The sequence below is a fragment of the Coffea arabica genome, chromosome 6c (genome assembly GCF_036785885.1).
Source record: "Coffea arabica cultivar ET-39 chromosome 6c, Coffea Arabica ET-39 HiFi, whole genome shotgun sequence".
Taxonomy (NCBI): domain Eukaryota; kingdom Viridiplantae; phylum Streptophyta; class Magnoliopsida; order Gentianales; family Rubiaceae; genus Coffea; species Coffea arabica.
The window spans coordinates 10832583-10848830 of NC_092320.1; the positions used below are offsets into that span (position 1 = coordinate 10832583).

The following is a 16248-nucleotide window of genomic DNA, read 5'->3' on the forward strand; positions in this document are numbered from 1 at the left end:
ATTTACACTTGTGTTAAACCAAACCAAGTTAAATTATTAGAAAATTAAAGTGTAAATAATAACAAGACACTTGGTGCAATACTATAGGTGGCATTGGATTAGCATAGAAAACATGTCATCGAGGATCCCGAGTGAGTTCTTTATGGGTTTCCTCTATTACAAGAACAAAGTACCAAGTATTTTATTTTGAATCATTTAATTTATGTTAAATACATAATTGTTTGTACGTAAAATTCAAAAAGTGTTACACTAATATTTTTACAAAAAGAAAACTAGTAGGTTTTGTATTTAACAAAAATTAAATACGTGAAAGTACCATTTACAGGTGGTTTAATTAGTTACTTAATTTGTTGACAAGAAATAAGGTTTCTTTTGCAAAATTTGTTCATTAGATTTCTCCAAATAATCAGGGTATAAAAGTAAATTTTTACAATCTTTTGTTAGCAAATCGGCACAAATTTCTCATCTCATTCTTTAAAATAATTTTTTAATGGCACTTTTTCTAGCCTAGACTGAATATACAAATAATCAGTAAGTTCAACAGAGGTCAGTGCTATTTCTTAAACAAGAGAGCAGATGATGAGTGCCAGTGTTAGAAACCTCAGGGGGGTTTCTGCAATTATCCGCATTCAGAATGACCAATCATGCTCATGAGGCAGACCCTCACCGAAGCGTATCCAAAACTGGGGATCCTTTTAGTTTTCCATGTATACATCGTCAACAAGCAACTGAAATAACTGCTGATTGATTCAGTAATTGGGTGTAGCTAAATCTGGTGCTCGGGGGTTTCATTTGATTACAGCAGCACATTAGATACTGTTGGCTATTTAATGGAAGGTGGAGCAGTCTTGAAACAGAAAGTTGGGACAGATGAGGTTGTACTAATGATTCCAAATCCCCAACAAACTTCAAAATCGACCAAACAGATTGGTGGGTTGAACGGAAATACTACAACTCCTACAATTCTTGAATCTACTACTTCATTCTATTCTTACTCTGCAATGGAGCAAGGAAATGTCCAGTCAACAACCGTACAAATGAGCACTTCTTCTTCTTCTCCAGCAACAGGCAGGTTGAGTAGTTCAGTGCTGAATCCACCATCAACATCAAACCAACCTCCATCTGAAACAAGTACCGGTAGTATTAGTATTCGGAGGCGGCCATTAGCCCAGTTTCGATGCCCCAAGCCTAAGTCAAGACTAGTGGAGCCGCCACAGCCTCCCAAAGTGAAGCTTATTGAGGACGGTAACATACAACCACCTGCACCTACGACAACCTCGCCTTACAGGAGCCCGATACGAAGGACTAGTACTCCCAACACTCCGAAGACTACAGGTTCAATTACCCCGAAAACTCCATTAATGGCATCGCCAGGATATCATGAAGATCAAGAGGATGATGATGATGATGATGGTGGAGTTTACCAGCCTGGGTATATCCCGGATCAGTTTGAAAAGAAAAGAAGTAAAAAAGTGGAATTTATCATTTTAATTGAATGGATTGCATTGTTTAGCATATTGGGTTTTTTGATTGTTAGCTTAACTGTAGATAAATTGAGTAGTTTGTACGTTTCGGGATTGCGCATATGGAGATGGTGTGTGTTGGTATTGGTGTTTTTCTGTGGGCATTTGGTTACTCAATGGTTTACTGAGTTGTTAGTGTTTGTGATTGAAAGGAATTATTTGCTTAAGAACAAGGTTTTATATTTTCTTTACAGTTTGAGGAAGAGTTTTCGAGTATCGCTTTGGTTGGGCTTGGTTCTGATAGCTTGGGCATTGTTGATTAATAGAGGGGTCAAGCGGTCAAGGCATACTATGAGAGTACTGAATCATATTACAAGGGCTCTTGCATCTAGTCTTATTGGATCAGTTTTGTGGATGGTAAAGACTTTCCTAGTAAAGCTATTAGCTTCTTCATATCATGTCCAGGCATTCTTTGATAAGATTCAAGAATCCATTTTTCATCAGTATGTTCTTCAGACCCTTTCAGGCCCTGCATTGATGGAAAATGCTGATACAGCTGGACGGTTCAGGAATAGCGGGAGGTTGAGCTTCAAGTACTCAATGAAAGGGAAACAAAAGGGGAAAGGGGATGAGGTGGTTAATGTGGATAAACTTTACAATCTGACACGAGAGAAGATTTCTTCTTTCACAATGAATGGGTTAGTTCAAGTAATAAGGACTTCAGGATTATCAACTATTTCTGATGCGCTTGAGCGGAGCGATGATGACGAAGAGGTTCCACAGAAGGAGATTGTAAGTGAGGTTGAAGCAAAGGCTGCTGCTAGAGATATTTTTAAGAAAGTAGCCAAGTCTGGCAACAGGTAAGATAAAATGCCTTGTATTTAGATTCTTCAATTTTGGTTGACACTGATTGTTGCATAAAATCTTTTCATCCCGGCCTAGGTATATTGATGAAGGAGATCTTTTGCGGTTTTTTCCACCTGAGGAAGTTGGTAATGTGCTTCCACTATTCGAAGGAACTGCACAAACTGGACAGATCATGAAAGCATCCTTCAAGAGTTGGGTGGTGAGATCTGTCTTTACTTATAAATTTCAAATTGATTCGTGGACTCACAGAAAAGTACTTATAGTTATTAAACGCGGTTCATTCTTGCATTCTATCATGAATTCTTCAATAACATCAGCTTGACTAGTTGACAGGTCACGGAAGTTGAGCTCTAATACTCATTTTATGTTTCTGAGATTCTTCAAATAAAAGCATTTTGCAGATTTTGAGTGGTTGGTTTTGAACATTTACTTGGAAAACTAACTTTAGACTGCAAAATAGGGATTTACTAACTTGTTCAAGAACACAAATATAACAGATGTATGAATACGGAGACTGTTGAACAAACTGTTTATGGAAGTGTTTTTATTTTCAGTTCTGATAAAAGTGGTGATTGGTCACAGGTAAAGGTCTACAATGAACGGAAATATCTAGCACATTCTCTGAATGATGCCAAAACAGCTGTTGAAGAGCTTAACAAGATCTCTTCTGCAATTATTTTAGTAGTCATCATTATAGTGTGGTTGCTGTTGATGGGATTTGCTACAACTAAAGTGTTGGTCTTCATTTCATCTCAACTTCTACTGGTGGTCTTCATGTTTGGCAACACAGCCAAAACGGTATTTGAAGCAATGGTCTTCGTATTTGGAACCCACCCGTTTGATGTTGGCGATAGATGCGTTGTCGATGGGGTGCAGGTGATCCCTTATCCCAAAGTGCATATCCTTTATTTTCTGTTCCACTTCTTCTTCCTAGTGTACCCTAACCCCGTTGAACTTCTCCAGATGATTGTTGAAGAGATGAACATTTTGACAACAATCTTCTTGAGATATGACAATCAGATGATATACTATCCAAATAGCATTCTTGCTACTAAACCAATCACCAACTTTAATAGAAGTCCACCGTTGGGTGATTCTGTGGAGTTTTCTGTCGATTTTTCCACTTCAGTCGAGAGCATAGCAGCTCTGAAGGCCAAACTAAAAGGGTATGTCTCTACCTCGTATATTTCATCTTATGATTCAGAAAGAAATGATAACTATATATTTAGTTGCCGCCTTCTCATTTTTATTTTTTTTTTGAGAATTTCCTGCCCTGCCCTTCCCTTCTTGTCTTTGTTTCATGGGTGTTGGCTGATGCCAATTTGTGTTGAGAAGGCTTCAGGGGCAGAAAGGAATAATACAGTCTATTAGGAGCTTCTAAATTTTAGAGTATTCAACTTTAAGTTCATTTTCCAAATTAGCCTCCCAGTTAAGCATGGTAATAGCCAGCTTTCAATTCATTAGTCCGTTAGGATTTGAGGTTTCACAAGAACTCGATATCTGCTGATACAGGATGATACTTTCCATGAAAGATGTTCGCAATTCACCTGTGTTTCGGATTGATTTCCGCAACTGTAATAGTGTCATCCGTTTCTTCAGGTTTTCATTATTGCTTCGCACGCCAAGCTTCATGTAATGACTTTGGACAGTTCAACTTCAATTTTCCTTTCTAGTTCCATCCTGCAGCTGTTCTTTTCTAGTTCCAACACACACTCGACGAGATTGATTTCGGCAAAAGAACCAACTGGATACACAGAACTCCCCCTGCTTTTCTAGTTTCTGCTGTAGTACAAGTAAACCTTGCTCTGTAATGCAAATTGCATTGGCAACCAGAAAAGAAATTTACTTAGTCTGACTGTTGCTGCCCAGTACTTTTACATTTCATTTCTGGAGCCCAAATGAAAAAGAAGGAAACTTCCATAATTGGTTGTAGATGTAGTGTTTTAATGGACAAGGTACTTTGTGGTGTGTTTCAGGTATTTGGAGAGCAAGCCTGAACAGTGGCAGCCTAGCCACAGCGTCCAGATCAAGGAAATTGAGGATGTGAACAAGCTCAAGATGGCTCTCTACGTTACTCATGCCATAAACTCATCATCATCGCAGAGAAGCAGCCACAGATCTGATCTAGTCCTTGCGCTGAAGAAAATTTTTGAAGTTCTTCAAATCAATTATCATCTTCTTCCTCAAGAAGTGCATGTCAGATATGTTGGATCAGAGTTTCCTCCATCTAACACCTATTGAACGATGATATATTCTTCTTCAACATTCATTCTTTCAAAACTATAGCAACAAAGTTGCTCGTGGCATTATTAGCATTTGGAATCACACACACACCCTCTTTTGGAGTTTTTTTTTTTTTTTTTGGAGAAAAATAATACTGTAGCCATATATACGAACGAGATGAAAATATACTAATTACTCAATACGTCAAGAAAATATTTCAAAAAAAAAAAAATTTCCCCAAAAATTCACAAAAATTTGTCGTTTTGAGAATGCAGTAGGTTTGCCAAATCCTTCAAAGAGTAAAGATCATGCATGGTTCTGGTTTAGTACGAATGGATTTGTCATCCAATGGAAAAGATCGAGAATCCATTATTATTATTCGGGTTATTATCCAATTCAGACAATCATTCACCTTTGTTTTCTTCCGGGTTCTGCTTTAATAATTGCCTAAAACTAAAAGGCTTCATCTAATCTCTCTTTGACAACCTTAGAAAATGAAATAAAAGTGAACGGGACAGCACCAAGCATTGGGAAGCATGGTCGGTCAGAGCAGCGTAACAATGCCCTGTAATTATTGGCAATGCCCAAAAACGTGCACTGTTCTTCCAAAAAGACAGTTCTTGGCTTTACATCCACTAATATCGCCATGGAGCGAAGAGATAAAATGGCATGGCAGCACGTAATTCCAATCGGACCCAATATCATTTCTCCAATATCAAGAATCTCTCCCTCTCTTCTCTTCTCTTTTCTTTTCTTTTCTTTTCTTTTCTTTTTTGGATTGAGGGATTTGGATCGAACTGATTCAAATCATTCATCCAAATAACTATTGAATTACAAACCTATTCATCCATTCACATCAAACCCATTGATTCTGTTTAACTCTACGCTGAGGTGAAGGAATAGGCCCAAGGAGGGACTATGAGAAAAGCAGCTGGCCTGACTTGATTACCCATCAAGTATCAATCATGTCTCCTCTTTTCTGAAATTCCAAAGCAGAGAGATTCACCCTTTTTTACTGTCATCTTTTACTTATTGTATTCTGCTCACATATCTGTCATGCATCAGCTTGGAATTTACACCCCACAATACAGCAAAGCCTTCACTCTTTTCTAGTTTTCGTGTTGCACGCGCATGCTACTGTTTGATACTCCCTCCGTCCCGTTTTGTTAGTCTTGATTTTTTTTTCACATATATTAAGAAAGTATAATTAATTTGGTTGGAAACATAAATTTAGATTAATAATTTCCTAAAATACCCTTATGCTAATCACGAAGAGTGCCAATTAATATCAGTTATAACTAATGGGGTTAGTATTGGAAAAGCTCAATATATTCAATGTAGTGGGTTAGTATTTAATAACAATGTATTAATAACAAGATATTTAATAAGGGTATTTTAGACAATTTGAAAGATTACTACATTTCTTAATGGAAAAGTGGATTACAATTTGGGACAGACGAAAAAGGAAAACAAAACTATCAAAGTGGGACGGAGGGAGTATCATGTTCCCTCCTTCAAGTTTGGTTTCATGTGTGGGCGAGCCTACAAGTTTTGGATCACTCCTGGATAAGCATAATATGATCGACAATTTCTATTTCATTCCTTTTAAAATAAAAGAAAAGAAAAGAAAAACTAGTGAATTAGTGCATCCACATTCTAGCTAGCTTTCTTGGGCATGATGCGTCCAGAAAACGAGTTTTGACCATAAGCCTTTGCGGGGCATGAGTATGGATGGATCAGGATTGCCAGCGAGGGTAAAGATGGGAAAGGCGAGGTGTTCCATGCAGGGAAAGTGAGTCAAAAAAGTTGTGGACTGGTGCATCCTTGAATGCTGCAACCATGTCCTGGCCATGGCACTTGTGGATGAGAGCATGAGCGAGTATAAGTGGAACTGGGCTCCCGTCGGCTTGAGCAACAACCTACTTGTTTGGATCCTTTTGGGTGTCTTCGCTTTGATTTGGTCCCTCTACGTTGTGTGCGCCAGCACACCCTTGAAGAGGATGAAGAGCGCCTGAGTCTGGATTCTCTCTCTCTCGCTACTATTTCATGACAAATAAAAGTGAAGTTTAGGAGAATTCGATTTCAATCGTTATTATGTGTCACAGGATGTGTCCGATCACTTACAGATATTTTCTTGTCCCACAAAGACAATTTTCACATCGACAGATCACTTACAAACATTTTCTTATTTCACTAAAAATAATTTTCACATTGACAACGAATTTGAATACAGAATCTTTCATAAAAAAAGAGAACCTTTCTTGTTAATCGAGCAAACTTGTATTAGCGTCTGGATTGTTACTATAAACTCCACAATTCAAGTCTTACCGAATTTGTGTCATACTACTACTACTTCATTTGATGGTATTTCTGTAAAACTTCTCAAGTGTGTTTGGATTCTCAAGTGTGTTTGGATTGAGATGATTTTTGAAAAAATAGTTTGTTTCACGAGTTTCAATCATTTTTTTTTATATGTCACGTTATAAAAAGTGTTAAAATAATTACTCAAATAAATCATCCAAATAAACTCCTATTTGGTTGGCTTCTCCTCCTAGCTTTGCTATCATAAATTCATTTACCTCTTGTTTTTGGTTTTGGTGGTTGTCAATCAAAATCTACTAAATAGCTCGAATTATACAACCAAAGCTCGCGGAGCCAGAACAATTAGTGGAGATAAAGTAAGAAAGCAGTAATTAATTATCATTTCCTTTTAAAGTAAAACAATCAAGAGCAAAAGTTTATTAAGGAAGTGAATAATGAACATTGAACTCTGGTACCAGACATATTGCAACTACCAAAATTTAATTTTGCAGGGCTATCCAAAAATGACTTCTTCTGCTGGAGAAAGGAAGGGATAACAAGTGCAGCAACTGTCTGATATACAAATACAAGGTTCTCACCGACTGCAAGCTTCGCCACAAAATTCACCTTCACAAATTTGTTTGTTGTGATGGCAGAACCGTTTCAGCAATTCTTGAATTAAGACAATCAGCGGCTCGGGCTCTTGGCAATTTTATGAGTTCTTCACAAATTACTTGCGCTATATTCACTTAATGGGTTTCGGGTTTTAACCAGAAGGGGGGGAAAAAACTAACCGGGTTTCAAGTTTTAACCAGAAAAGGAAAAATTAAAAAAATGGGGTGTGCACATTTACTTACAAAGACGGTTCCACATATCAATCTAAACCATCCACTTGGGAAGTAGTAGTAGTAGAGAATTAGTGAGTTGGAGTGTTGTTTTCTTTTCTCCTTTCAGTCATCCATTGCTTTTAGCCTACACTGACAAATTGAAGAGCACAACTACTAGAGGCGGAGCCCTCAAGGAGTAACCCGAGCGGTCAGCTCCCTCTTTTTAGAGTATGGTAAATTTATCTGAGCAATTAGGGTTCGAGCCTCCTTGCTATCGTGCTCAGAGTGGAGTGGGGCCTTCTCTCCTTGATCGGAGTGAAATTAGTCAGATCAAAGGTCCGGATATCCATTCCGTCACAGAAAAAAAAAAAAGAAAATACTACTACTACTACTACTACTAGTAGAGGCGGCGGGCATGGCAAGTTGGAAATCTGCACTTTAACCGGACCGCCTTTTGTCTTTTCGCATCTGGGATCCATCCATCCATCCATCTATCAGATTCCTCTGTCGTTCACCACTTATTTTCAAAAGGCTAATCCTTTTATTACATCACCTAAATTACATCACCTAAATTGATATCACCCCCCAATCATGTCTGTCTTTTTTGTTGTAAACTATCATCTCTGATTAAAAAAAAAAAAAATTTATGTGAGTGTTATCTCTTTTGACCAAAAATTTGTGTAGTAGGACAGATATTTTGTCGTGTATCATTTATTTTTTACGTTTGAATTCTTTTATTAAAAAAAGACTGTCAGGTCCTGGTCCTTTTCTTCTTTTTTTTGGTCTAATTATTAAATGGAAGATTGTGATCGCATGAATATAATAGTACATTATTGTGATGTATCCAATCAAGTCAATAATGGGTTCCGAGAGCATTTGCTAATCTTTGCTATCCACTCAAGTCATTGTGAAACAGTTTGTGTATGTTATTATTTGGCCCTACTTTTTTGTTAAACATAATCAATCTTTATGTGCTCGAATTGGATTGCAAATTGCATATCCCATAATCATACATTTCATCTGGAAGATCAATGGGGCTAACGTATATCACCAGCTGCCACCCACAATCTTAATCCTAAGAAGGTTGGTATACCAGCATATGTGGAGCTGATGACCTAACCATGGTAGCATATATCCTTTGGTTATCGTATGGGATAGCAACTTATCAAACAACAAAGATCAAGGCCCATTGAAAATCAAGAAATGAATTGATCCTATTCAGCATCCGAAGAGGTTAGATTCATTGTTCGAATATTTTCACAAATTTACCATAAAACAGTAGCGCAGAAAGTGGACGCTCTGAAGTTTCTAGTGAGATTTTAGGGACAACTTTAGAAACCTTCCCTGAGGTTTCTGATAATTTCACTAAATTCTTTTGAGATTTTAAAAATTACGCTTATCTCCTTTATCCATCTAAAATCACCATTAAAAGTAGTTTATCATAGTGGTGGAACTATTGTCATAATTGCTTATCAAATAATAAATATGGTATTGAGAAATTGACAATTTTTTCTTACATTTGTGTTAAATATATTACGATTATGTTGGATAGTAATTTAAACTTTATAATTTGAGGGCATTTTAGGGTATTTATATAAAAAAAAATTTTTTTTGACAAAGTCTAATATTTGATTACCAAAAGTGTTAAATTAAGGGAGATGGGTGTAATTTTTAAAAATTTCAAGGGAACTCAACGCAATTACTGAAAATCTTAAGAAAGGTTTATGAAATTATCTTGAAATCAAAATGAAGTGTATTCCTAGTAGTCCCCATCAATGTAGCATTAAATGCAAAGTACGTATTACTGTGCCGATTTAATTACTCTTTGGAAAACTAGAGCCTCTAGCTGACACTACAGGGTCCACAGGGAAGTGGGCGCTGGATGCAATAAATTTTGGGATACTTTTAGAAACCTCCCCCGAACTTTTTGATAATTTGATGAAGCTCCCTTGAGATTTATAAAATTGCATATGCCACCCTTGATTTGATAGTTTTAATAACCAAACCTTGAAACAACATTGATGAATACCCTACAATGCCTTCATATAATGAGTTTTAATTTACTTTCATATATAATTGTAAGATTATCTAGCACAATTATAAGGAAAATGTATCAAAATTTTTATGTTCATATCTACAATTTGTTAAACAACTATAATAATAATAATTTTATCATTATGATAGAATACTTTTGATGATATTTTATTATGAATTTAAATTTATAAAATAGGGAGAAAAGTGTTGAAACAGTTTTTTACAATTTGTGAATTTTTTGTGTAGTAGGATTACCTTAATTTAGTAGAAATTGTGGGCTAGATCTTTTTGATTTATTGTTGATTTTGATAAAAAAAAAAAACAAAAAAACAAAACAAAAATCTACAAAAAATATTGGATTGCATATAAAGTTAACTTGTCAAAAAATCACCTAACTCGACATTTGATTAAAATAAAATCTAGAAACAATAGTGGTAATTCTATAGTTTTGTTGGCGAAAATTAAAAGAGAGGAATAAGATAGAAAAAGACTGAAAAATAATTTTAAAACACAATCTTAGTATAAGCATACCAAACAAGTGAATTTCATTAAAATGATTAAGAGTAATGTTATCATTTAAAATGGCAAAGGAGAAAGAGAGGTACCTATAATTTTTAAAATATCGAGAGAGTTGAGTGAAATGGTCAAAATCTCGCCTCAAGGAGGTTTCTGAAATTGTCCCATCAAATTTTATTGCATCACAAATTCACAGTGTACATGAGGATTGCAAATTCTAATTGATTGCACTTGAGATGGATTCGACATGAGACAGGTTTATTCATTTATTAATATTCAACAACCTATAGCTCTGAACCTGAGTGACACATTTATAAATGGGATAATTTCAGAAACCTCCCCTGAGGTTTCTGACGCTTTCACTGACATCCCCTGAGGTTCTCAAAATTTCACTTACCTCCCTTGATAAAAAATTGGGCCCCTTTTCTGACGTCATCAGGGTCAAAATTACAGATATATCCCAAGTAGTTGGGGTTAATTACTACCGTTTAGTTACATAATGGCATCTGATATGATTAATTAAGCTTAACAACAATAATAGAAACTTGATTCCTGATACATGAATTAATCCAGTCATTATTTCTTATGCAAATATAACATTTAATTATTTAAATTTGATTTTATTTTTACAATTTATAAAATTTTTATCACTTATATAATATTTTTAAAACCCTAATACATCTAAATTTGATTTTATTTTTCAAATTTATAAGATTTTTATTTAAAAAAATGGGATACGGATAAGATATCCGGTTGGTTCGATTTGCATAGGTGCATATGAGAATATCCGAATACTCCTGAAACCCGCAAGCGGGATTCTGTGTTTTTTCTATTTCAAGGTTAGCTCGCATGCGGGTTAATGTTATATTTGAGCGCGAGAAGAAAAAATTGGTAATTAGGCTCTTTGGGCATTATAAGTAAATATTTAAATTAATGGCAGTTTTATTACACCAATATTATTGTATTATCATTATTATGATTATTGTATTATTTCTTATGCAAATATAACATTTAATTATCCAAGCAGTTTGATTTTATTTTTACAATTTATAAAATTTTTATCACTTATATAATATTTTTAAAACCCTAATACATCTAAATTTGAATCTAATTTTCTACAAGTCATACTTATAAATGCGAAATCTAACAAAAAAGTTAAATACAATTTTTGCAGGTCAAATTTAACAAATGCGAGCTATTTGCAAAATTTTAAATATTTGCAACATTTTTTAAAACAAAAATTAGAAGCTTTCTGCAAATAATTCCCTACCTCTCAAAAAATACCAAAATAAAAAAGATAAGAGCTCGCATTTGCTTCCTAGAAATAATTCCCTAGCTCTTAAAAAAGGAAAAAAAAAAATTGAGAAGAGCTCGCATTCGTGGAATGCGAGCTCAAGCTCGCATTTCACAAATGCGAAGACCCCCTGACGGAAATTAAACCCAAAATCACTCCTTTTGTAGAATTTTTTTAAAATTCATCACAAAGTTGGAAATTTCTCAATAGAAATACAACTTGTCTGGATTCCTTTCACTCTCTGATATCATTACGGTTGCTTTGCGATTACAGCGGCAAAACCTGTTTTTAATGGAGAAAGATGTAGGTGAATTCCATGATTCTCCCCTATGGCTTGAAGAGGCCATGGTTGCAGTTAAAACTTTTTACTCAGAGCTCTAATTGTAGCACAGCAAATGCACTTGTTATCACTCCAAATTAGTAGCAAAGAATGTTAATAGCTTGAAACCTCAGAGGTAGTTAAGTTGCTTTGCTTTATATGCTATTGCTACTGAAACAGCAAACCTTCTGGCCGTTGCAATTTGCAGCTAGCCGTTGCAAAATCTGCCAAATAACTGTTGCATGGCACATCTGGTGCATGCAATTTTTTGTATTGCACTTACCCCCCCTCAACTTTACTAATTAGTCCAAATCATTTATTCTTCTTTGAATCTTCTACTAATACAACTTCTGCAAAGGGTAGTTATGGAATAAAAATACCTTCTCACACATGAAAATAATATTTTAATCTGATTTGGACTGGATTGTTACCACAAAATCAAAAGCAAGGGAGGTAAGTGAAATTTTGAGAACCTCAGGGGATGTCAGTGAAAGTGTCAGAAACCTCAGGGGAGGTTTCTGAAATTATCCCTTTATAAATTATAATGTCCTGTGTTCTGCAGCCTCTGCACATGTTTTACAAACCTTTCCCAGTTACTCACTCGAGGTAGTCTGCTACTAATCAATCGATACAGTAGTTAGTTAAGGATAAACAACTGCTCAAAAAAGGCAACGATCATTCCTAATTTCCAGACACCCATTGTGGGGGTGTGTTTTTTTTTTTTGAGGGGTGAATTGTGCACATGTCTGAATGCGATCAGGGAGAATAGTTGAGAACATCCGACAGAAAGTTGTTGGGGCATTTTATATATCTCATCTGGCGATGCACTCATTGTCAAATTCCATTCTGGTTGCAGAACAGCTTTATTTTGCTCCTTTATATATCTGCTGTCTTTTACTAGGCTATGGCAAGGGAACAAATTTCACATGCAACTTGTTCTTGGCTTTCAAGAAAAGGTGATCAGTGAGCTGCTGGTTTTTAGAGTTCTAGAAGTGAGAAAGAAACTAAATAAAGAAAGACAAGTAGATTCCCTTTTCTTTTTCATTTTGATGCGCATAAGAGGCTAATGGAAGGTGAAAGAGGCAATGACTTGAAGCCACATGGAGGTGATATTGCAATTGCAATCGTAAGCAGTGCACAAGCATCTGAGACCAGCCTGCAAGGTGGCTACCCTAGACATTCAGCAACACCTGAATCTGGAGCACATTCCCTCTCAAATGCTTCTGTTCAGGACAAGGCATCAGATGGGAATTCAACAAATCCTCAGAATCTGAGGCGCAGGCTTTCTTCAAGGATCAGTGAGTCTGATTCAACACTAAGTGAACTCCAGCTCGGAAACCTATCAATGAAAAGGTCCAAATTTTCACAGACCAAATCAAGAGTGCTGGAAGTGGAAGAATCAAATCCTACTAGCTCGACTTTGTTTGGCCAAGGCAGCGAATTGAGGGCTACTAGCTCGACTGCCAGACGCTTCCTTTCCGAGAAGATTAATTCTATGAGAGCTGGTAACCTGCCACCACCAGCGGAAGCCAATGGTGACGAGGATGATGACGAGAGTGATGATGAAGTGGAGAAGGAGCAGCATAAGGGCGCTCAGAAAAATGCACGTACTCAAAGGTTTAAGAAAATAGGTAAGAATCTGAAAGCCATGGATGTTATTGTTGAATGGATACTGTTTATATGTGCAATGGCTATGATGGTTGCTGGCTTATATGCTCCCAATCTGAAGACTAGTATACTATGGGGTTTAGAACTTTGGAAATGGTGTTTGCTGGTTGCCGTGATATTCTGCGGTCGTTTGGTAACCAAGTGGGCTAAGGATGCCATTGTTTTCGTGATCGAAACCAAATTCTTGTTCAATGAGAGAGTCGTGTATTTCCTACATGGTGTGAAGCAGAGCGTGCGGGTTGTGATTTGGTTGGGTTTAGTTCTCTTGGCATGGGTTCTGTTGATTGATAGAGGTGTAAATCGGTCAAAGGAGACTACCAAGATTCTGAACTATATCTCTAAGGCTCTTGTTTCATCTCTTATTGGGGCAGTCATGTGGATGGTGAAGACTCTACTGGTAAAGCTCATAGCTGCTTCTTTTCATGTGAAGACATTCTTTGAGAAAATTCGAGAGGCCATCTCTGATGAGTGTGTTCTTTTGATGCTGTCCGTGCCGCCGATGCCGAAAGTAGAAGAAAATGGAGACAATTCTCGGCCAAGTGGTAAATTTTGTTGTTTCAGACCTCCAAAATGGTGGAGAAATAAAGAGAATAAGGAGGAAATTGAGGTAGAAGATCACAAAAAGGTGGTGCAGGAAAAGACTAATCATGTACAGAAGAAAGAGGAGATGACATTAAAGAAGCTAGGAAGGATGAAAGCTGGGAAAATGCCTGCTTCAACCATGAAAAACTTGATTGATAGGATAAGGAGCTCAAAGTTATCTATTGTTTCAAGTGCCCTTGATGGGAGCCTCGATGATCTAGGCGAACAGAAGGATATTACCAGCAGATATGAGGCAGAACAAGCTGCTTCCCTAATATTCAACAATGTTAGAAGGCATGGCCGCGAGTAAGACATATATTCGTGCATAAATTCGTTTACCCTTGTCAATTTGATTCCTTTGTTTTGTCTTTCAGGAGGTTTAACGTGTATCATTTCGCAATTCCTGAAGGTACATCAAAGAGCGTGATCTTTTTCATTTTATGAATGAGGAGAATGGAACCTGTCTGCTCGCTTGGTTTGAGAAAGTGGCGGAACAAGGGAAGATATCTAAGGAGTCTTTAACTGATTGGGCGGTAAGCCGTAGCAGCTTCCATTCGGCTGCTTCTTCTTCTTCTTTTTTCACCTGATCATTATGTTTTTTCTGTCTGTCTTTGGCTTAGTCTACCTACACGGTTCAACTTCTCCGTGAACCTCAACAATTGGTTCAGTGAGGCATCTCCTCTTGAATAAAATAAAACGAAACCTAAATTGGTAAATAACATTCTAATATAGAGGATGAATCTCAAAATTTTGAGTTTGGTTTGCATTGCACTGTATTCAGTAGACTAACCTGCTGTATGGTCCAGGTAAACGTCTACAAGCAAAGGGAATATTTGTCACATTCATTGAAAGACGCCAAAACAGCTATTGAAGAGCTGAACAGAATTCTGTCTGGAGTCGTTCTTGTCTTGATTGTTGTTGTGTGGTTACTTCTGATGGGATTCGCAACAACCAAAGTACTCGTGTTCTTGTCATCCCAAATCTTACTCGTTGTGTTTATATTTGGCAACACCTGCCGGACTGTATTTGAGGCCATGATTTTTGTATTTGTCATGCACCCCTTCGATGTCGGCGATCGTTGTGTCATTGATGGCGTTCAGGTAATTCACAAAGATCATCAGGCTAACTGATAACTCAAATCTATGCTCTTTGATCATGCACATGATGATGATGCTAACTCAATCTATGCTCACAGATGATTGTCGAGGAGATGGATATCTTGAAAACTGCATTTTATAGATATGACAACGAAATGATTTACTATCCTAATGCTGTTTTGGCTACTAAATCCATCGGCAATTTTAATCGAAGCCCCGATAAGATGGGTGATACTGTGAATTTTGACGTTGATGTTTCTACTTCATTTGAAAGTATTGAAGCTCTCAAAGCAAAAATAAAAGAGTAAGCTAGCTCCACTTCCTCATCTTGACAAAGTAGCAGCTATCAATATTTGCTAAATTTCTTTTTTTCAGTCGGTAACTTAATGAGCAATTTCAGGTACATAGATGGTAATCCTCATCATTGGCACCCAGATCATAGCGTGCAGATTAAAGAGATTGAGCAAATGAACAAGATGAAAATGGCTCTTTTTGTCAATCACAAAATGAACTTTCAAGATTTCCTGCAGAAGATGAATCGTCGGACTGAGCTTATGCTAGCACTCAAGAAGATTTTTGAAGATGTTGGTATCAAATATCATCTTCTCCCTCAAGAACTGCATATCAGTTACATTGGATCTGCAGTGGCAACTTCTGCATCTGTCATGCAGACGAGATGAGTTCTCAGAGATGAAGACAGCCGACGCCTATCTTGTAGTAGAGTACTATGTATGACTAGAATGTATGCATATTCCAGTCATCAAAACTGCTACTAAAGCACTTATCCAATTGTAATAGACTAGTAATAATTAAAAATGCTGGTAGGCAGGTAGCCATGGCCTTTGGGCAATAAACCAATGTAGACCCGAGTCTGAGTGAATGCAAGCAGTAAAACGGACACCGGGCAGAGTGTGTTTGCTTGAGTTTTGAAGCTCATGGTTCCTTTTTAATACTAGTAATATAAAGTTAGAAGTTCTCAACATTGGATTTACATAACCGGCTTGAATGTATAAAAGAATGTCGTCTGATGCTTCTCCACAATGCATAAAAATCTTGG

General features: G+C 36.7%; 2 protein-coding genes across 6 annotated transcripts; both read left to right on the forward strand.

The window, feature by feature from the left end:
- Positions 1-558: 558 nt before the first annotated feature.
- On the forward strand, positions 559-4678 carry LOC113692869 (mechanosensitive ion channel protein 10). 5 transcript variants are annotated; one of them, XM_027211470.2, is made up of 6 exons: positions 560-1880; positions 1980-2323; positions 2406-2529; positions 2913-3206; positions 3294-3496; positions 4307-4678. In XM_027211470.2, exons 1-6 carry the CDS (start codon positions 831-833, stop codon positions 4569-4571), a joined length of 2280 nt encoding a protein of 759 aa, XP_027067271.2. In that variant the 5' UTR covers positions 560-830; the 3' UTR covers positions 4572-4678. The 5 variants fall into 5 exon arrangements, with proteins under 5 accessions (XP_071908921.1, XP_071908922.1, XP_027067271.2 ...); XM_072052822.1 differs by having other exon boundaries at positions 560-1432; positions 1718-2323; XM_072052820.1 differs by having other exon boundaries at positions 559-2323; positions 2406-2526.
- Positions 4679-12429: 7751 nt separating this feature from the next.
- LOC140008446 (mechanosensitive ion channel protein 10-like) lies at positions 12430-16114 on the forward strand. The gene is made up of 5 exons (XM_072052824.1): positions 12430-14400; positions 14504-14627; positions 14901-15194; positions 15290-15495; positions 15592-16114. Exons 1-5 carry the CDS (start codon positions 12911-12913, stop codon positions 15869-15871), a joined length of 2394 nt encoding a protein of 797 aa, XP_071908925.1. The 5' UTR covers positions 12430-12910; the 3' UTR covers positions 15872-16114.
- Positions 16115-16248: the final 134 nt, after the last annotated feature.